This window comes from Triticum aestivum, chromosome 6D, assembly GCF_018294505.1.
Source record: "Triticum aestivum cultivar Chinese Spring chromosome 6D, IWGSC CS RefSeq v2.1, whole genome shotgun sequence".
In the NCBI taxonomy this organism is placed as follows: domain Eukaryota; kingdom Viridiplantae; phylum Streptophyta; class Magnoliopsida; order Poales; family Poaceae; genus Triticum; species Triticum aestivum.
The window spans coordinates 422616745-422639003 of record NC_057811.1 but is presented as its reverse complement, the minus strand read 5'-3'; the positions used below and the strand labels follow the sequence as shown (position 1 = coordinate 422639003).

The 22259-nt window shown below is 49.6% G+C and overlaps 1 protein-coding gene and 1 pseudogene across 2 annotated transcripts; both read right to left on the bottom strand.

Moving 5' to 3' along the window:
• Positions 1 to 418: 418 nt before the first annotated feature.
• LOC123145537 (E2F transcription factor-like E2FE) lies at positions 419 to 4042 on the bottom strand. 2 transcript variants are annotated; one of them, XM_044564969.1, is made up of 10 exons: positions 3485 to 4042; positions 3272 to 3392; positions 3068 to 3145; positions 2906 to 2971; positions 2674 to 2800; positions 2510 to 2577; positions 2340 to 2412; positions 2177 to 2238; positions 1640 to 2024; positions 419 to 788 (listed from the first exon to the last, which is right to left on the bottom strand). In XM_044564969.1, exons 1-10 carry the CDS (start codon positions 3670 to 3672, stop codon positions 664 to 666), a joined length of 1293 nt encoding a protein of 430 aa, XP_044420904.1. In that variant the 5' UTR covers positions 3673 to 4042; the 3' UTR covers positions 419 to 663. The 2 variants fall into 2 exon arrangements, with proteins under 2 accessions (XP_044420904.1, XP_044420903.1); XM_044564968.1 differs by having other exon boundaries at positions 2340 to 2415; positions 3485 to 3989.
• A 371-nt stretch (positions 4043 to 4413) lies between these two features.
• Positions 4414 to 10623, bottom strand: LOC123145536 (protein Rf1, mitochondrial-like; annotated as a pseudogene).
• Between the last annotated feature and the right edge of the window lie 11636 nt (positions 10624 to 22259).

The following is a 22259-nucleotide window of genomic DNA, read 5'->3' as shown; positions in this document are numbered from 1 at the left end:
TTGCCTTGATATGTGTGATGTTATTCATACTAGTAGTAACTAGCTATGTTACCACTTGCATCTCTTTCTTCATTTATTGCATGCCACATCATTTATTTAACCTAGATATGTGTGATGTTACTACCTATGTTACTCCCACTATGGGTAGTCTAAGTCATATGCAAACTTCCTAGCACCCTGTAAATATTATGATTCCTACTGTAATAGTCCCCTTGAATTGGAAAAATACCAGCCTGGAAGGACCGACCTCGAGTCTTCGACTGCTTAACTTGACGTGTGTTTTGCCTTGCTTTCATATGAATTGTACAGCTAAAATGAGATCATCCAGGTTGTATCATAAAAAGGATACAACTCTGGTTGAACAATAGTGTTTCCATGTCGGTTGATTGTCGCCGAAAGAGATGTGCAAAACAGAAGCTTTAGAATGCAGAGGTAGGCACACTTGTAGGTGCAAGAATGAAGAGTAGACAAGTTACACATTGACAGTGAGAAAATGTTCCCACTCTTTTTGGACTAGAAAAGCCTAAAGATTTCCTGCATTGAGTAAATACAATGAACCCTAGGCCAAGCCGTCTATCTGTCTCCCCTCTTCTTCTATTTTGACAAATTGTACAGGTCAAATCCCAAGCATGCAGGACTACTGTGCTTGGGTTTGTAGTTTGCCTACAAAAATCGTTTATTATTAACAGAACTGCCCAAGTGTTGCTGCATGATGCCGCTACCCTGCGAAAATTCAGAGTACCACGACTTCCACGCATCCACGTAATGAGCAAAAAGGTCACCAAGTGCTGCATTCAGAAAAAAAAAAGATGGGACAAAACTGTCAGTTTTTTTACATTATAACGGAGAAGATTCAATGTCTCATACTGATCCAATGCCTGGAAGTTCAAGCAACAGAACCACATGAAAATGTCAACTACAAGCTTTTTTCCTTGAGAAATTCTCAAAGAGGTCAGAGCGCTGCAATTGATGGAAAATAATAGAATTGGCCAGTAAATACTATAGTCGAAAAAACATTGAACTTGCTTCCAGAGAGTCAGAGAGCAGCTCCCATGCTATTTCTATGAATCTAGCATGATTTCCAAAATCACATAGATATGCATATTCATATATGTATGGAGCTATGTGCAACTTCTTTTGTGCTAGAAATTATTCAGGGAACTACCACTTGCATAGACCGAGTCTACTAACTAACACCAACTAAAATATTACAGATACCAAATTATGAGCAGCCGTGAAATCTAGTATGAGTGTAGCAACTGTAATAGTATTTCTTACATATTTCAAATAAGCATCACACACTACAAATACAGCATGATAGTTTCATTTGGAAGGTTGATTACGAATAACATGATTCACTTTATATGGCATATTTCTGCTCCTCAAGTATGCATGGCAAATAAGAAGCACAGCAACCAAAGGCGTGTCAGGGCAAATGCAGTAGGCCTCATGCTGTAACTTCAGCTAGATTGCTAGTCATACTGTAATTCCTATTTCCAGCACAATCAACGACAAGTATTTTCCTATCAGAAATTAACATCTGCAGTGACAAAGTGATTGACTTCTCATCATCTAAAAAAGTAAGCAACTTTCTACTAAGGAACAAAACCAGACCAAAGAAGTGCTGATAAATACCAACCTGGGTTCTGGTACTGCGGTCGAAATGAATCGGCAAGGCTCTCCCAATTATTACAGTCATCAGGCTCCTGTTTTCTTGCACAAGAAGGGTGGAAAGGCCCATAAACAAAACCACTCTTGTTAACCTGCCCGGGCTGCTTCTGCGCGGCCACGTTGTAGCTCTTCAAGATATCAGCACCGCCCTGTGCCAGCTTCGCTTTCTTCTGGATTGTTGGTTCCAGCTGGCTTCTATTTATACCAATGTTAGTGAGTTCAGTTCCAAAGACTCTCTTGTTTGACAGAGTCTTCCTTGCTGGGGATGCAACAACCGTGACACCATTTTCTGCTTTTGGTTTCCCCGCCATGCCCAACCACCGGAATGCAGGCTTCCTTGTGTCCACTTGTGTCTGCGTGAAAAGATTCAAGAACAGATTCCAGAACATCAATTATCATTTAGGTACAAATAACATTTTTAAGACCATGCAGGAGAGCTGCATGTATATGTACTGAGTGCAGCTGACAGACTTATCAGCTATTTATTTTGTAACAGCATACATACCTTTTCAATGAGCTTCAGTGAAGACAGCACATTAGCAATGTCATATAATCTCCGGACTTTAGCTGTAGCATAAACATAAGACATACTATTAGCTTTTGTTTTGATTGGTATTCATACTAATACAGCTTAAGAATTGCGCCGAGGAAATAGTACAGATACTAACTTCTCATATTGGACTCCTCATGGCCTTCCCCAAGGAGGAACTTTGCAGCTTCATCAAGTGAGATCGTGCTAACCTGCTGGATGTACAGATTTCATACCAATCAACAACAGTTCCACAAACCATAAATCTTCATCTTCAAAACAGAAACAAGGAAATGCAGAATTTCCCACCTCCATGGTGAGGAACAGCTTCACAAAATTTTGAGTGAGCAACCCAAGAGACTTCTCCTTCCTATGATCTGAAAACGTGGCAACCAAAATTCTAAGCCTGGCACGACAAAATGAGACTAAAACCATACGGCAGGCCAGCATTAGAGCAGATAATGCAGCCATACCAGATCTAAGCCGGCAGGGAGGTGCATCAGGCATGTCAGAAGGATTGTCAACAGTCTGGCTCAGCTTGTCACCCTCTGTTTCGGCCTCCGGATCACCCAGCTTATCATCGTCCTCGTCATCGGACATCTTTACAACATCAAATGGAACAAGGAACAACATAGTCAGGAACTACATTGTTCACCGGTACCACATGGATAAATGCAAAGGAAAGATGCAGACAACAAATCATACATTGGCAGCAGATAGCTCCTCCACTGGCAGAGGAGCCAGGCCAGACTTCTCTCTCAATGCCCTCTCCTGATGAGCAAATACAGGCAGGCAAAAGACCAGAATTGAGATGGATTACACTGACAGTTGTTGGTGGAACGATCGCATGGAAATGCAGATGCAAACCTTGAGCTCTCGCAGCGCCATCGGGACCCCTCCGAAGCCTATCCAGGAGTAGCGGTTCTTGGCCTTCCTCGCAAGGATCTACTCGCAGGGGATTGATTCAAAGCAGAACTCAGGACCCCGTGACCGAAGAATTGAGGATATACTACGAAGAAGTCTATCCGGTAACAGGCAAAAGAAGAGGAGGAAGCGAAAGGAAGAGCTGACCCCGACGCTCTCGAGCACGTTGACGATGTCGTAGATCCGGCGCCTCTCGACGCCGAGGCGCCTGGATGCGTCGTCCAGCCCGATGGACTCCACGCCGTCCCGGTCGTACAGGGCCACGAAGCTGCAGCAAAGGCACGCGCCAGAGAATTGGGTAAGAAAGACGCAGATCTCCGGCGGATAATAGGACGCGAAGGACAGATGGATGGCACTCACTTGGAGCAGAGCAGGCCGAGCGACTTCTGCTTGCGGCTGTAGGCGTGGTGGCGTAGCCTCGCGCCCCCGCCGCGCTCGGCGAACAGCGGCAGCGGCAGCGGGTTCGGAAGCCGCGGGAGGGGCGCCGGCGCCACCGCCGTCGCCGTCGGCGTCTCCACGGCTGTCGAAGAGTGGGGCGCCGCGGACATCGTCGTCGCCGCCGCCGATCCGCGTGCGGGCAGAGGCAGGATCTGTGTCGCGTGGCGTGGCGTGGTGGGCGGTATCGGATCGGAGGAGAGAATTGTCGCGGCGTTAATATAGACGGATAGATCTGCGGGCGGGCGGGCGGGCGCGGGGTGGGGGGCGCCGGCCGTTGAAAGGGAATCCGGCGTGTGCTCGAACGAATTGGCGCGGCGGTGGCGGCCTCCCCCCGCTTTTGAAATTTTCTCTTTCCGATGCGCTCGCTGTGCGGTGCGGCTCGTGGGGTGGGTTGGGTAGAGAGGGCGGCTGGCTGGCTGGCTCGCGTCGGGTCCGGCCGACGGCACGCGCCCCGGTTTGAAATTTAAGCGGCCGTCGCGCGCCTGGGGGTGGGGGTGGGGGTGGGGTTCTCTCCTCGTCCCGTGGCCGTCCGATCTGGGTCTCGGCTTTTTTCGCGGTGCGCTTTGGCTGGCCGTGATTCGGCGGCTCACGTCACGACACGTGCGACGGGAGGGCGCGTGATCGGCGCGCTGGCTGGACGCGCCTTTCCCTCCCGGCGGCCCCGGTGCGTGCCGCGGAATCATGTTGGCACCGCACCGCACCGCCGCGGTGGAATCGTGTTCCGGACGACGAGCCTGACTACTGCCTCTCTGCCTGCACTCTGCCACGGCTTGCTTTCTTTCTTTTTGACGTGTGCCATGGCTTACTTTCGACTCTTCAGAAAGCGCGACAATGTAACTTCAAAACAAAAACAAAAAAGCACGAAAAACATCACACACACGCGCGCGCGCGCGCATTGTCATTTTGTAGATGGAAGAGACCGGCTGATAGAAGTTCAGAACATCTACTGCAAACAAAAATCCCTGATACGGCCGCCCCCGCTAACACATGATCTGAAGTTCCGACTAAACAAGAAAACCTATTGATGTGCGGTGCAAGATTAGACGACAGGCATAATACATGAACAAAATCCAGTTCGTGGCCGTGGCCGAGGAAGCGCGAGGCTTCATCTTCACGGTAGAGGGGTAAGGGGTTGGAGGATTTATATACAGCGTTGAAATGCAAAGTGCTTTTTTTTTTAGAGAACAATGCAAAGTGCTTTTCATGCTTCAAGCCTAAGAAGAAAAGAAGATGGCACCCAAGACGAATGCTTCGAGCCTATGAATGGTTGTGATGCATTTTGGAGCGCCCCTCGACCTCGAGGAATCAGTTGGTAGAATCGTGGAGTCTGCTCCTGACACTGCCACGAACAAAGAGGAAATCCGTGTGATAGGCATTTGTTTAAACTGCTAGCATGAGCAAGGTTGATTGGCAGCAATGCCAGAACACACAATCTGCCAGCCATTTGCAGATGGGCATTTGCAGTAAAGTACGCACAAAATGGGAACTTCACTTAACAAATGCGGAAACTCACCTCACGAAGTGTTCGAATGAGCCATCATCCTTGTCTCCAAAACACGAACCCACAGAAACTTCTGCCATGGCCAAAAGTGCAAAGGCATTCAAACTCCGTGAGCTAGGGACAGCCACCAAGAACTTCCGCCTTCGACTGCCTTCTGGTTCTAGGAGATGGTAGCTGGACAGGGTCAACAAGGGCCACCGTGAAAATGGCCGGGTATATACAATAGCGCCTTGATGATAAACATTCTTCAGATACAGTCTTTTTTCTTCAGATAATCTTGCTGGCTTGCAACAAATTGCTCACTGCTTCAATTATAATTTTTGATTCACGGCTTGTAGCTGTGAAGCAACTAGACCTTAACTGATACTCCCTCCGTTCCAAATTACTCATCGTGGTTTTAGTTTAAATTTGAACTAAAACCACGACGAGTAATTTGGAACGGAGGAAGTATAAGGCTACAGAGTTCCCAGTCAAGATCTTGATGATCAGCCTCTTGTGCCATCCAAACTTGGTGAGCTTAGCAGGATACTGCACAGAGGATCAAAGGCTACTGGTGTATCATTTACGATACGAGTACAAGAAATTATAAGTTGAACTGGCGTCATTGTAGATAACAATTCTAATCAAATACTCCCTCCGTTCGGAATTACTTGTCGCGAAAATAGATGTATCTAGAACTAAAATACGTCTAGATACATCCATTTCTGCGACAAGTAATTCCGAACGGAGGGAGTACCACTCAGTTGCATATCAGGATGAAGATAGCCCACATAACTGCTAGGGGGATCGAACACCGCCATGAGAAAATGAACTAGCCGGTCATCTACCGAGGTTTCAAGTCCCCCAACATCCTTGATGAGAAATAAAACCATAAACTCCCAGGCTTTGGGCTCACAAAGCTCGGCCTGGTTTGGGAGAAGAGAAGACATAGTACATCTCAACTCCACTGATGGCCACATGTGGGCCCAATATATTCCCCCTATAAAGAATGCTTTGTTAGATTTTATTTGAAAATATGCTGGACGATATTTCTTTCCGACTGCTAAGCTAAATTCATATTTGGTCAACAGAAAAAGCCCATGATCAGGGATAGGAGGAGATACCATGAGTTAGTAGGCCCTCTTCTTAGACATGAATACAGGAGGAAGCCTCTATTCCGCCATACATGAATGATGTCGTTGTCCCATTGGGATTCCATGCAGAGGTGCCTGCTGGCTGTGAAGAGAAACCTAGTGCTGCAGAGGGCCAACAAGGTGTAGTCGAGGCCATCGCCAGTAGAAATGGGCAAAGCCATCGAGACTAATATCCACCAGCAGGAAGAAGAGAAGCTCAAGTTCAAGGAAGGACAACTCGCTCTCAGTGCATTATAGCCCCATCTGAAGAAAAAAAATCAATGTAGAAAAAGGCAACGCTACCTATTCACAAAGGTTATTAGGTTCCCCTGACATTAACTTCCCAATTTTGTGTTGCATTAGAGCTGAATTGTCATATAGAAACAAGAAACTGCAAATCACATTCCTGTCCCGTAAAGGTGGTAAGGGGTATTATAGCCTGTGCTGAATCCAAAAGGTTGTAAAAACCAGTATGTCCGATGCTTATATACGTTGCACAAAGATGTTACTATGTCAGGGATCTACGCTGCTTGCAAAAAATATGGGAGGAGCACTAATTTTTTTTTACACAAAAACCTAATAGTGAATCAAATGCGATTACGTGCTGATGTTTATTTGCAAGTGTGTTGGACATATACAAAAGAACCGGAAGGCTTGGATAGGATATCGTCAAACAATGAAACCCAGAGACATTTTGGTAACGTTTTAGATCCTACTCGGTACTCACCTCCTCTAGTTAGAAATATGCAACCAACACCTGACTGCCAAAAGAATAGTTTCAGTCCTCTTTGAAGAGCTAATTATCATTCTTCTCATCTCACTACAGTGCCAGCTCCAACCTCAAACAGTTTGCATTTTTCAGGAAAAGACCAGTTGGGTACTTCTTTATGTATCCATTGCCACATAGACAATGGGTTGCCTGCCATAAGGGAAGGTTTAAGATTAATTAGTGGACAAAAAAATAAGTTACTACATACTGCAACTCACTATGTCTAAAGAACCTGCAAATAGTAAATCATTTTAGACTGCTTGGATGACACAAGTGCATAATTCAGCAAGAACTTTTCCCAAGGAAGATAAAATGCGAGTGCTGGGATGACACAAGTGCATAATGTAACAAGAACTTTGCCCAAGGAAGATAAAATAAGAGTGCTTGGATGACACAAATGCAAAATTTGAAAAGTCAACTGATATCTGTCCAAAATATGGGCGACATTCTACGGTACTTGATCGAATTCCAAATAAATATAATTAATAAAAAGGAACAAGATATGCGACAAATTTATATGGAATGAATTGAAGGTCTTTATATCAACTGCAACTTGAGTTCTGCTATCAACAGAGAAGAAAATGTGAAATTCGCTGGCCACATTGCTCCCTCTAGTGAACATAAGGAAAAACAACATCAAGGCATGCCTGCAAGAGATATTTCCAGATTAAGATCATACGTCATAGTCATAACATAAATAAATGCACCAAGAAAATGTATGAAAAATGTTTAATATTGGTATCTTGTTCAGGAACTCAATTTTAAATTGGGGGTTCAGTAAGTCCTTTAGGGTGATATATGACGGTATCTAGTTCAGGAACTCATACAGTTTTCTGGTCTATAATGACACATGCATCTAACTATAAACATGAAGACCTCAAAACAGCAACAGGAGAATAAAAAAGAAAAGGCCCTGGGGTACTAGCACCCCTGGCATATTCTTAAGAGGAAGAGAGGATGCGAACCTTGAGCACGGAAATGGCATGCAGATTAGAGGCGATGTCCATAGGATGCATGCCCAGCAGCGGCATGCATCAGGCCAAAACGCTGGGGTGGCACCAACACACAGCTCGATCTTGTGAGCGCATGGAAGAGAACTCATGTCGACATCATTGAGAGGGAGCTCCAAACCATGCCAAATTGCCAATGTTTATCTGCCTAGTCCAGTGCATCAACTGACTCCATTGAAAAATTGGTAATTTACAGGGAGCAAACTGATTTGTTCCCGATATTTCCCTTTACTTAAAAAGAGACACATCAACAACGAAGTAGTTGAAGCTTCAAGTAAGATGCTCTTGCCATCAACTTTAGACATATAATTTCCAGCCTTGACGATGTCACCGTTTTCCAATAATATTCTGATGATATTATTTATAAGGCGAGAGTCTGGAGCACAACCACTCTTCTCCATTAATGAGAACATATTTTCAGCTTCTTCCACTGATCCTTCTTTTAGAAGATTTCCTATCAGCATTAGGTACCATCCCACTGGCTGATATTGCAGCAAACAAACCGTTAGCTTCTTCTCTTCTCCAAACCTTGAACATGGCATTGATCATGGTAGTGAGTATTTTAATATCAAACTTCACATTCATTGCTCCTAATTTCTGAAATAGGGTGATCGCTTCGTCAGAGCAATTATTCCTACAAAGTCCTCCAAGTATTATACTGTATGTGGAAATGCTCACTGTTATTCCCGTTTCAATCATCTCAAGGAACATTTTCTTTGCAGCAAATGTTCTCCCAGCACGAAATAACCCATCCAGTATGATGTTATATGTGATTGTTGTGGGTTTAGGTTTGTTTTGCAACATTTCTCTGAATAGAATCAACCCATCATCAATCCTTCCACATCTACAATAGCCATAAGCAAGTGTATTATATGTAAAAACATCAGCCTCAATGCCAGCTGATACCATGGAATCAAGTACTCCAAATGCTTTCTCCATCTCACCGACTAAGCAATGTCCATCAATCAGCGTATTAAACGTAATGATGTTAGGTTTCAGACCTATGTCTGTAACCAAGTGGAAGATATCATGTGCATCCATAACCCTTCCTTCTTTGCATAGACTGTCCATTATAGAACTGAAGAATGCAATGTTTGGACAAGGAATACCTTTGTTCGTCATTTCATAAACCAACTCCTTTGCTTTCCTCAAATCACCATGTGTAGAGAAACCCTGAATTAGGGAGTGATAAACAACTGTGTTCGGTTGTACTCCCTTACCAATCATCTGACTGAAGTTATCCATGGCATCAGCCAGCCTACCCATTCTGCAAAGTGCAGATATTAGAGTTGAATAGGTCCCTACATCTGGACACACTCCTTGTCCCTGCATTCCAGTAAATATGTGCATAGCTTCATCCATCATTCCATGTTTAGCATGTGCATCAATTAAAATGTTGAAAACCTGACGATCGGGTACAATACCTTTGGTTGCCATTGAATTAAAGAGATTAATCATATCAGCAAAGCATCCTTCGGTTGCATACCCATGGAGCAGAACATGATACATGACCAAATCAGGCTTGTGGCCCTTGGCAGTCATGGAATCAAAGAATTCGGCAGCTTCTTTGGTTCTTCCATGCTTACAGAGAGAGGCCATGAACGAGGTCCAAGTAACAATATCTGGTATGAGACCCTGTCTTGTCATTTCTCTGAACATTTTACCCGCTTCCTTCCACTGTCCCAGAGTGCAATATCCATGGATCATGACATTATATGTCACATTGTTCGGTCGAACACCTTTATGAATCATCTGCCGGAGGAACAACTGTGCTTTGTCCATAGCTCTGGCCTTGCACAGCGCATCAATAGTCAAGCTATATGTCACCACATTGGGCGGAACCCCTTTCTGCGCCATTTCATGGAATAGGTTACATGCCTTGCTTACTTCACCTTCCTTAAAGAAGCCGTGGATGACCGTGTTATACGTATATACGTTGGGGGAGCAGACACCTCGTTCATTCTCCCACATCCGGAGCAGGTCGAGTGCCCGCTGGCTCCTGCTATCATCGCATAAGCTCTTCAGAACAATGTTGTATGAGAAGTCGTCAGGCACGCACCCGAGCTCGGACATCCGATGTAGCAGGATGTCCACAGCCTCATCTGTCCGTTTGGCGCCGCACAGGCACTGGAGGACCGTGGTGGCGACGACCACGTTTGTCCTCAGGCCCATCCTGAGGACGCGCCCAAAGAAGGCAAGCCCAAGTTCCGGACGACGCGTGCGGCAGCAGCAGTTCATGAGGATGCCGTAGGTGAAGATTGTGGACGGCACCACCCAGGAGCCGGCCTCTTCTCGGCGGGTGCGGTTGAAGAGGGCGAGGGCGAGGGCGGGGCCGTCTCTGCAGGCGCCGGTGTCCGGCGCACGGGAGAGGGCCGTAAGTAAGCCGTTCAGGGAGCGCGCGGGGACCGGAGTGGCCTGCCGTAGCAATTCGTCGAACAGGCGGTGTGCGTCTTCCGGGCTGAGCGTCCCAGCGCTGACGCGCTCTGTGGCCGCGGCAAAGGCGGTGACGGGAGACCATGAGCGCGAGGGCGGAGAGATGGGGATGGAGGAGAAGCGGCAGCGGAGGAGGCGGAGGTGAAACATCGGCGCGGTGGAGGTGGAGTGGCGGAGGCGGGACATCGGCTATGTGGGGGTGGAGAAGGATGCAAGTGTTCAATTCAGTAAGACAGTGACAGTTCATTCATCAGTTAATCAACGGCAAGCTCGCTCCTCAACTCCTCGTCGCTCGACGGCCAAGATCACCCCACTGGTTACCGTAGCTTTATTATTCAAGTGTCAACTTTACCTTAGTTATTGGTCAATCTTGCCTATAAATAGAGACTGCTAAAACCTAAACATGCACTTTATACCTATATACTCTATATTTCAGTTCAAACGATATATTCCGTCTAAGAAAACTTCCCCTAAATGGATGTATCTAGCACCTAATTTTTTCGGACGGAGGAAGTATATATATACTCTATATTCAAACAATGGCCATATGAGAGGGGTGGATTTCCGTGGATCCTTTGCATTTTTGTGTGATCTTAGTGATGTTCAGGATATCGAGAGTCGATAAATGCTCGCTCGGGTGTTGTATAGAGATTACTCGACGAATTGACCTAACTAAAATTATATGTAACTCATTCACCGGTAGGTTAATTAGGGTCATATCTAGACTTGGACTTTTATGTGCTTTTCTTTCCCCTCCTGCAAGGCGACTAGGGCAAAGTCTTCCCCCTTTGATCTCCGTCAGCGAGCCTGTGGGTTCACCTCCTCTCTGCCTGTCACTCCAGCAGCAGGTGGCAGGAGTGGAATCCGGGTGCCTTGGTTTCGGCTAATAGATGGGTAGGGTTTTAGTCCTGGCAGGGATGGCGCTCGAACAGACGGCGACACTTCTTCTTCAAGTCAGCCTTCCGGGCTCCGATCCTTCTTCAGCTCATCCGTCGGGGCAGGTTAGACGGAGCTCTGATGTAGATTCCTGCTAGCTCCTCGGGGCTTCTCGTCGTGCTTACGCTACGATGAGATTTGGTGTTAGTTTCTTCAGATTCAAGGGTTGAACGACGACGACTGCGGCTCTGGGTGCCAGTCTTTGGGGGCGCGTGCACGAAAACTTCCCTGCTCTCATTGACAAGGTCAGGTTGGCTCCGGGTATGGAAGCGGTGTGCAGCGAGTCGTTCTGGCGGTGATAATGATCGTTCGGTGGTCCATGGATCTCGATGTCATTTTCACTGTGTTTAAGTTATTTGTACTTCCGGTGAATCTATGTAGTAGATCTGAGTTATTTCAATAAAAGAAACTAGGGTTATATCTCTACATAGCAAACATGCAATGTACTAAATGTTTAAATATTCTAATGTACATGTTAGTGTAACAAGGAAAAGTGTTACATATCCATATATCCTAAGCCACCCCACATCATCTGAATTTCCTTTCAAAGATGGAGCACTTGCAGCGATAGAATCCTACACAGAGGAGAGGGCAGATCAACAACGTAGATATAGCCAACCAGTAGCAGCATAACAATCTAAGGAGTGGGAGCCCCAAAACTAAAACGATGAAGAAGGAGCAGGCGGCTAAGAGAAGAGAGGGAAATGTGCTACATTTTGGGACAAAATAAGCTTTACCTCTTCTTGTAGTTAATTGCCCATCCAAAATTTTGGCATTTTATTGGCTGGCAAACCGATTAATCAATTGGCCCCGCTAATTGGTTGAATAGTAGGTATTTGATTACCTACAAGTGTAGGGGATCAATTATGGATCTTTTTCAATAAGTACGAGTGTCTACGCAATGAGGAGCAGAAGAAATTGGTCGATGGAAACTAGTAAAGTAGCAAAGATTCTTTGATTGTTCTTTTGGACGTGATGGCAAGCGCAACAACATAAATTGTAACAAAAGCAAGAGAGTGTAGTAAATGGCTCAATCCTTAATTACACAAAGGACAATCCGGTGGTGTTGCTTATATCGATCAAATCATTCTTGAGGAAAGCGGGTATTTCACCAAGTTATTTTGACTTTAACTTTCATTGCATTGATCGTGTGGTGGAGCCTATGCTTATGTACTGCCTTTACTTGGAAAAAAATACATACTTATGATTATACCCTTGATGCAAGCATTCGCAAATGGGACAAGAATAATTAGGATAACTTCTAACCATGACATTATGTAGGATCGAAAGTAGGTCTGGCGGGGGGTGATTAGACTACTTGGCCAAATAAAAATCTAGCATTTTCCCAATTTTAGGTGTTGACGGATTTTAACAACAAGTACAAGTCAAGCAATCAACCTACACATGCAATTCTAAGAGTGTAGCAACGGTAAGTAAAACATTGCATATGAAGGTAAAGGGAAGGATTTGGAGAAGGCAAACGCAATGTAGACACGGAGATTTTTGGCGTGTTTCTGATAGGTGGTGCTATTGTACATCCACGTTGATGGAGACTCCAACCCACGTAGGGTAACGGTTGCCTGAGTCCACGGAGGGCTCCACCCACGAAGGGTCCACGAAGAAGCAACCTTGTCTATCCCACCATGGCCATCGCCCATGAAGGACTTGCCTCACTCGGGTAGATCTTAACGAAGTAGGCGATCTCCTTGCCCTTACAAATTTCTTGGTTCAACTCCACATCTGATGGCTCTCTCACTAATGGAGAAGGGGGTGGAGGGGAATATATAGCCTCCACACAAAATCCAAATGTTACACACATTTGACCCAACTTGGTCAGACCGGATAGAAGAACTCGGTGGGACCGATTTAGTTCAAAATGTGAACGTTATGAATCTCGGTGGGACTGACATGATCAACTCGGTGTGACCGATGTGCTAGGGCTATGTCAAAACCTCATCTCGGTGAGACCGATTTCAGCAAAGATCAAACAGAGAGGATGTCAAGCAAACTCGGTGGGACGGATCGCTCATTTCGGTGAGACCGAAATGTTACGAAGGGAAACAGAGAGTTTGCAGGGCCATCTCGGTTAGACCGAGATCCGTATCGGTGTGACCGAATTGTCTAGGGTTTCTGGCAGTGGATATGTCAACTGAACTCGGTGGCGCCAGATAGAGTAGATTGGTGGGACCGAGTTTGACTTTGGGTTTTGGACATATTTGGAGTGGGAAAGTGGTTGAGGGTTTTGGAGCAATATCACTAAGCACTTTGAGCAAGTAGATCATTAAGCAACACCTCATCCCCTTTTAATACTATTGGCTTTCCTATAGAGTCAATGTGATCTTGGATCACTGAAATGAAAAATGAAGAGTCTTGATCTTTTGCCAATCTTTGTCCTTCGCATTTTGAGGGGTCCACATCTCTAGTCTATGCCATGCCAATCATTGAACTTTCTGAAATAATCAACTTGAATGATCATTAGTTCAATGAGCTATATGTTGTTATGAATTACCGAAACCACCGGGGATTAGTTGCACTTTCAATCTCCCCTTTTTTGGTAATTGATGACAACATATAGATCAAAGCTTCGACAAATGATAATATGAATGAAATACATCGTCGCTTTGAGAAGTATGTGATAAGCAAGAGCTCCCCCTAAATTTGTGCATTATTTAAAGTTTGCTTTTGAATGCAAATGCACCATCGATTAGGATCATGGGTCACTCTTCCATGTCACATACATTGGTGGAGCGCTCAAAATGATAAGAGTTAAATAACATGCACTCATCACGAAGGGTAAACATGATTGACCATACACACATATCATATCATCATGCAAGCACACATTAAGGCGTAGTATGATCAAACACATGATCATAAGAATACCTCACAAACAAGCACAAATATTGTAGCAAAGAAGCAAACGATTAAAGTAGCAAAAGCGACAACAAAAAGGCAAAACGCGCGCTCTCTCTCTCTCTCTCTCTCTCGAATCCTAATGATCTATACACTTTCTCCCCCCTTGGCAACAAGTTACCAAAAAGTTTGAAAATGCATAGTGATATGCGGCACTCTGGGCACGATCTCCAGGAGCTCCTGAAGGGGTCTTCTGGCTGGTTGCTCCGGTGTGCGTAGATGGCGTGGAGAGGAGTCCGTCTGCAAATACTTCAGCTGACGTCTGTGGAGCTGGAGGAGTTGAAACTGGAGGTGCAATAGTGGCAGTTGTTGCAGGTGCTGAAAGTGTAGTCCTGGTGTCATTGACAACTGGCACTGCTAAAGACCTTTGTGCCCTTGGCACTCACTGAAAAGTGTCGGTGGTAGGTCTGTCATTCCTGTCCTCAACTTCTTCCTGGAGCTTCTCCACAGTGGTCTGGATCTCAGTGACCTTAACATCTAGATCATGGAATTTTGTCTCAATGATCCTTTCGAGACTCTCTTGATTCTGAGTCAGGGTGGCCAAGCCCTTCTCAATCCTCACAGTAGCCTCAAGCAGATAACTGAGTTGATCTTGCTTGGTCTTGAGCATCATAGTTGAAGCATCTGGTGCACTAGCTGCCGTTGTTGCTTTTGTAGCCTTTGCTCTCTCTCTCTCTCTCTCTTCTCCTGAGCTTCTGCACATGTTGGATGAGATGCATCCATAACAATCTCATTGTCCTCAAATTCTGGCCTCAGGGGAAGATGCTCTTTATCTAGAAGATATGTCCCTGTTCCCATCTTGGAGTTGATCGACATCTGTATATGAGGGGCATATCCAAATGATCTCTTCTGATCAGCTGCAGTTCTCTTCACTGTTTCAACAATCTAACTCATCACTTTAAACTTCCGTGGCACATCAAACATATGGAGCAAGTTGATGGAGTGACCACGGATCATCCTATGATCTCTTGACTTGGGCAACAGAGTGTGCCTCAAGAAGGTGTTCATTGTTGTCAAGCCAGAGAGAAGATAGTAAATTGATCCAAACTTGTGAGTATCCAAGGCTTTATCAGGGTTTCCTTGTACATGTGAGTCATGGAGTTGTGATCCTTCCTAGGCTTAGCATACACATCAATGTCGTTCTCATCTTCCTTGGGGGCATTGATCAACTTGGCCCATTCAGAGATTGTTGATTGATATCTTGTGCCTTCAGTCATCCAGACAATCTTTCCATCCGGATAAAAATGAGCAGTTGAATAGAATTGCATTATCTTCTCATCATTCCATTTGGTCAACTTCTGACCAACAAATGTATCAACACCATTCAACCTGAAACTTTCATGCACACCTGGGAAGTAGTCCTCATTGTCATCGATGTACTTCCAATCAACCCATTTCATATCACAGACTATGGGCTTCTTGTCCAACAAGACTGTCTCATAGAAGTCATGTTGTTCCTTGGTGTGGAAACGATAGTCTACAACAGTTCTCCTTATGATAGCATAGGGATCAGTCTGTCTCCACAATCTCAGACATGCATCCTTCCTTTCCTTCATGTTTTCAACCACTGGATGATCATCACTATGATCCGGAATCTTTGGCTTCAGTTTTCTGAGCACTTGCTGCTCTTCATCTTCTTGAACTTCAGGCACTGGGGCCTTGTTCTTCTCAGTAGCAGGGATGTTTCTGGTGGATCTCTTGGGTGCAGATGGTTTTGGAGCTTGAGCTTGAGTTGGAGGCTTGGGGGCTGACTTGGTCTTAGATGTTGCAGCCCCAGTCCTTATAGCATCCCCCATGAGCTTTTGAGTCTTTGGTGGAGGTGCATCAGCCTCTTCCTCCTCCTCTTCTTCATCATCACTTCTCCTCATAGAAGGATATCCAAGAACTTTGGCAGTAGTGGTTCTAGCTCTCTTTTTCTTCTTGCCATCTCTTGCAGCCTCATCATCATCAGATTGCTCTATTGTGAATTGCATAGTCTTTTTGGGTGGAACTTTCCTGGGTTTAAACATAGGAGCTCTCCTAGGTGGAGCTTTCTTCTGCATTCCAGGCTTTGTGGCAACAGCAGCAGCATACTCTTTCTTGAGCACCTTTTTCTTGGAGGTCACCTCCTCCTCAACAACAAAGTTCTCTTCTTCCTTTGCCTAGTAGCAGCCTTAGGAAAGTTGCTTGGAGTGCTTCTGCTACCATCATCATAGCTGCTTGAGGGACTAGTGCCCTCACTGAGATTCACTTGCTCTTCAGACCTGTTCTGGCTGTCACTGCCCTTTGACATCGCTGAAACTGACCCTGTGAATAGTTGGATATAGATAGAGTGGATGAGCATCACAAAGTACAGCTTGTCGGATCTCGGGTTCCGGCAAAACCCTTAAGGTTCGAACACTGGGGTGCGCGCGCGAAGATCTCCCCCTCACAGATCACACCCTCTCACGCTTCGCGATCTCTAGGCTAGCTCGACGAACTCACAACACAAGGGACGCAAGATTTATACTGGTTCGGGCCACCGTTGTGGTGTAATACCCTACTCCAGTGTGGTGGTGGTGGATTGCCTCTTGGGCTGAGGATGAACAGTACAAGGGGAAGAACAGCCTCCTTAGGAGAGGTGTTCTTGTGCTTGGTGAACTTGTGTGGGTGAGGATGATCTGAATCCAAGATGAGATGATCCCCCTCCTACGGCGGGTGGCTAGTCCTATTTATAGAGGCCTCGGTCCTCTTCCCAAATATTGAGCGGGAAGGGATCCCACAACGGCCAATTCGAAAGGGGACATCTAGTACAGCTTATCCTGACAAAAGTAGTCTTCGCCTGCCAAAGGCTCTGGTTGTGACGCCGTCTTGGGCTCCACGGTGACCTCCGTCCTGCCATCCTGTTGGTCTTGGTCTCGTTGCATCGATAGGGAAACCTTTGCTTGACGCCTCGGTACTCCTCGCCTGCGCTTGCCCCCTTAGCACCAAAGAGGAAACTAGGACACTGTGCACGCTGGCGCCCGCCTGGTCTCGATCGTCATGGCTCACGTCACGAGAACCTCGCGAGGTTTGCCTTGCCTTGATCTCTCCACTCCTCGCGAGCCAGCCTGGTGAGGTCGCTCCTGAGGAGATCTTGTGTCGTCCGCCTCGCGAGGGTCTTGAGTGCTTGCTGGTGAAGATGGGTCGTACGGGCCCGCTGGTGGAGCCACGCCGTGGGCCGCAGGCAGGCAAGTCTGGGGACCCCCGTTTCCAGGACGCTGACAATAGCCCCCGGGCCCAAGGCGCGCTCGGGCTTGGCTTCGAGGCGAAGCCAAAGGTCAAGTGCGGAGCGCCGCGGGCCCCAACAACCTGTGGCCTTGGTCGACGCGTGGCGGTTGATTGGACGTGGGCGTCTCCGCTTCCCCATGCTGCCTTGATACCCGCCTGGCTACGCGGCCACCGCAGTCTACACGTTTTCCTTTCCCTTGTTTCGACGCACTCCCCCAATTCTTCCGCTTCCCCGAAGCTCGCCTCCTTCCCCTAATCCGATCTGAGCTCATCTCTCCCATCGCCATGGTGCCGGATTAGATGGAGAAAGAGAAGGAGCCCCAGTCCTCTGCCGAAATACATCCGGCCATTGAGCCCGCCGTTGGCAGGTCGCTGGTGCTCAACCAAGAAGCCATGGGCAAGGTGTGCCCCATGCTCGTCTCCAGCTTCAATGAGTGGGGGAAAATGGCGGCCTGGCCGGCATCTCGATCTCGCGTCGATAGGACGGCCACCGAGGTCCCATTCTTCATCGACGCCCTCTGGGCCAGCCTGGTTCCTCCTTTTTCTGCCTTCTTCAACGCAGTGCTTGCCCATTACCAGATCCACATGCTGCACCTCGATCCTCAATCTGTGACCCTTCTCTCCGTCTTCGCCTTTGTTTGCGAGGCCATGGTGGGCATTGCTCCTTCCGTGGCACTTCTCCGCCACTTCTTGTTGCACCTGACTGATCCCCGACAGACCTCGGGATGCCTGAGATTCCAGGCCGTGGCGGCGACGGCCAACGCGGGGATTGACTTTGAGCTTCCGCCATCCACGAGCGAATTCCGGACGCGGTGGGTATTTGTTGATGTCGTGGTGTGCAGCCCCCTGCTCTCTTCTCCGTCGGCGCCCGCCATTCCCAACTCCGGTTGGTGCCACCAGAGGATCGCCGATCCTTGCCTTGCCCCGTATGGCTCAGGTTGAAGAGGCTGAAGGACCTCGGCGTGACTGCGCCTATGGTGGTGCAGGAGTTCATCCGGCGCCAAGTCGCTCCACTTCAGCGACACTCTCGACCGATGTGGGCCTTGCTCGACAGCAACGACCACATGAGACTTCAGGAATCCGGGCTCCCCCTTGGGGCGCGGCGAACAGTGCTCGAGGTCCTGACAGGCGTCCCGTTGCCTGACGACTTGCCAGGGAAGAGTTGTCTTCTGTACCGCTGCTTGAACAAGGCGCAATTCGTGGAGCACATGCCTTCCTTCGATGAGTGGGGGTTGCGCCCAGTCGGCCTTGTGGGGGCACGTGAGAACCCCATCATTGTGGTCCCTCTCCTTGCCACCAGCCTCGATCTCGCCCCAAGAGTGGACGCTGGGGGGCAAGCACTGTCGGAGGCCGGTGGCGCTGGTGCAGATGCGTCGATGCTGCCTGAGGCTTCCGAGGCATCATCCTCGGGAACCCGTGATTCCCACACCGGGGCGGCAGCCGAAGGGGCGACGTAGCCCGCTGCTCCTGAGGTCGGAGCTCCCGAGGCATCAGCAGGTCGTCGCGAGGCAAAGCCCAACAGTTCTCCCCAGCTTGGCGCTCCTGAGGCCTCCGGGGGTGTTCCCCCAGTTGCGCCTCGGGATGGTCACCACGTACAACACTTCGGCCGGCTTCGTGTGGACTTTGAGGCTCCGCAAGAGGAAGGGATCCCCAAGCTGTAGCAGCGACGTCTTCGGGCCGTTGAAGCGGAGGAAGTATATCGCCATCAATGAGTAAGTACCTTATCTCTGTCATCCCTTGCGCGTCGCTTCCCTTTATAACGGTTGGTTCCCCAGGATCCCTTCCGCCAAGGCCACGGAGTCTCCTGAGAACGACCTCCTCTCGCTTTGCTTCCTTCGCCAGGTTCAAGCGCTGCGAGCCCGCACGCTACCCCCGGAGCGGGACCAGCCCGGGTGGCCAGCCCGCCTGCCGGGTGCCTTGAGCTCATGCCTATGCTGCCTTCTCTTGGCGGCCTTGTTTGGGGTGTGACCAGTGTGCCAAGGGCCCCTTCCCTGATCGTGGACGGCGGTTGGTTGGCTTCGGTCCTAGGGTCCTCTTCAGGTGGCGGGTCTTCGTTTGCTCGGGCCTCTCGTGAGGCCTGGCCAGCAACTAGGTGGGTGCCAGCCCCCAGCCCCCTGCTGAGAGGGGGTGAGCCGCTTCGGGCCTCCTCTGCGGCCCCCGTGGAGGAGGACAGAGTCAGCAGCGTGCTCAAGTCGGCGCAAGGAGGGAGCATCGTCCGCCACGAGCTCTTTCGGGAGGCGTTGGGCGCGATGAACCGGCTTGGTGAAGAGCTCGTGAATATGGATGCGCGCCTCATGGCCGAGGATCTTCGGTTGGCGGAGGAGCGACATAAGCTGAAGGTGGCTATCAACCTCGGGCGCCACCAGCGTGAGCTTGATAACCCAAAGGCCGAGGCTTCCCTCGCAGACTCGCGAGAGGCCTACTCTCGAGCTCAAGAAGAGGCTCGGGAAGCAGACCGCCGTCACGAGGCCGCGGAGAAGCGCGCGTGGGAGCTCCAAGCCTGGAGCGCCTCCTTGGAGCAGCAAGTGGAGGCGCGCAGAGCCGCCCTCGCATCGTTGAGGGGGACGCCTGCCGAAGAGGAAGAGATCCTGAAGCGCGAGGAGGCGTTGGCGCCGGAAGCCGTGGAGCGTAGCCTTGAGCTTGAGCGACTGGAGACGAGGGAGCGTCAGGTTGCCCAGGTGGAGGACGTTGTTGGCGCGCGCGAGGCCAGGGCCCAGGAGGAGGTCGATCGCTGGGTGGCCGAGGCTCGCGTGGATCATGAGGGTAGGTATGACCTGAAGCTGAAGCGCGTCGAAGACGAGGCTGTGGGCAGGACTGCCGCCCTCAAGTCTAAGCTGGCTGAGGCGGAGCGGCGAGAGGAGGCCGCCGCAACCGCCCTGGTCTTGGTGCAGGCTGAACTAGTTTCCGCCCGCGCTGAGCTGCTCCCTCTTCAGCAGCGGGTTATCGACGCCGAGGCCATTGCGTGGCAGAACAGGGAGGAAGTGCCTCAGCGACGGACATTGGAGCGCGTGCATGCCCCCATGCTCCAGGGCGTCAGGAACAGAGCCAACACCGCGCTAGGCCACATCTGTGACGAGAATGCCCCTCATCCCCACGCGGACGACTACGCCAGTCACCTTCGCTTCTTCACCGAGGTGGTGACGCGCCTGGAGAACCGTTCCGAGAGGGCTCGCTAGCTTGTCGAAGAGAGGAGTCGCAGCTTGCTCTGGCGCGCGTTCTCCTGCGTCTTCAGCCATCTCCAAAACACCTACCAGGACTTTGACTTTGATGCCGACATCACTCCCATTCCGGAGGCCATCCGGGGTGACCTGGCGCGGTGGGTGGAGGACAATGTGGACGCGCTGGTCAGGGCCTTCGCTTCCGAAGACGACGCGATGGTGGTCGTGGCAGACGAGGGCGACGTGGTCGACGACGGCGATGGTGGCACCGTTGAAGGTGATGATGATGTCGGCGGAGGTGACGACGACGCCAGCGACGCGTCCGAAGGCGATGCGGCGAGCGACATGTCCGACTGATTCCCGTGTTTCCCAGCTGTTTGTCCTGCACGCAGAGGCTTGGGCGCGGCCCCAGAAGTTGTAAGAGCATTTTGGGACGGGAAGCCCCTCATGTAAACAGATTACTATCTTTATTCCTTAGACCAAGCTGAATATATGTCTCCGCGAGCCGGTGAACCTCGCAACGAGTTTACTGTTGCGATTTACCTTAACCTGAACAGGTCCTGAACCGACCTGTGAGGTCGCGAGCTTCTGAGAAACTCCTGAGGAGCCCTCCGATTCATTTGAGGGAGCCTCGCGAGAAGCGCGCGCAGTCATGGCAGGGTATGCGGGCAGCGCCTGTGTGTCATACCCAGCCCCCGCTCGTGAGGGGCCCGCTGGTGAGAGGCAGCAGGTGCAAACTCCAAGGTAAGGCAAGGAACCAAATCGCAAGAAATCGCTCGAGAGAAGAAACCCCCCGCACATTCCAATGAAAACGCAACTTCAGCTTAAATCCAAGGCCCGAGAACGGGGCTACACAAAAGAGATCCAAAGCAAATGGCCGCGTCCGGCGCCTAGTCTAGTCTTCTGGTCTTCTTGTCTTCTCACCAGCGCGGAGCTAAGTGCTGCCACTAGGACGTGGGAGGGAGCCCCCGAGGCCCGAGGGCGGCTCTCCGGAGACTCCGGGGCGTGTACAGCCCCACTCATTATTACGTGAGAGTGTCACGAGCGGAGACCTTCATAGGCGTGAGTCTTACTTCATATCGCCAGACGAGGGCACCGCCTTGCGCCACCCTCGACCACTCTTGAGATGACCGGAAACCAGGACAGCGCAAAAGGGGCAAAGGGGACGCCAGCGGCGCCCTCGGCGACCACGGGTCCTCTGCCAGGGGGAAGGCTCGCCAGCGCCTCCCCGGCAGAGGGCCTACCTCCGGGCGGCGTCTTGCTTCGTGTGACGTGGCGAGGGGTCTTGCTCCTGGCCCCTTTCGCGCTGCCCCCAGTGTGCCTCCCCCGGCGGAAGGGGGGCGCCATGCCGGGGCCGTCGGCTGATGCTGCGACCTGATTCACCTGCGGCCCATGGTTAGCGTAAGCTTGCTCCTGAGAGATTAGTGATATCATGTAGCTGTTGTCGCTGGCGTGGTTGTCGTGGTTCCCTGGCGGCTCCTGGAAGGCCTCAGCTTCTAGCACCTCCTCCTCCCAGCCTGGCTCGAGGAACGAGCCAGGGTCGTCTTTCGGCGTGTACTCCTGGTCCATCATGCGGGGCACATAGGCTTCCGGGCCGTCACCCCAAAAACCTCGCCGTAGTGCCCCACGCTCCATGT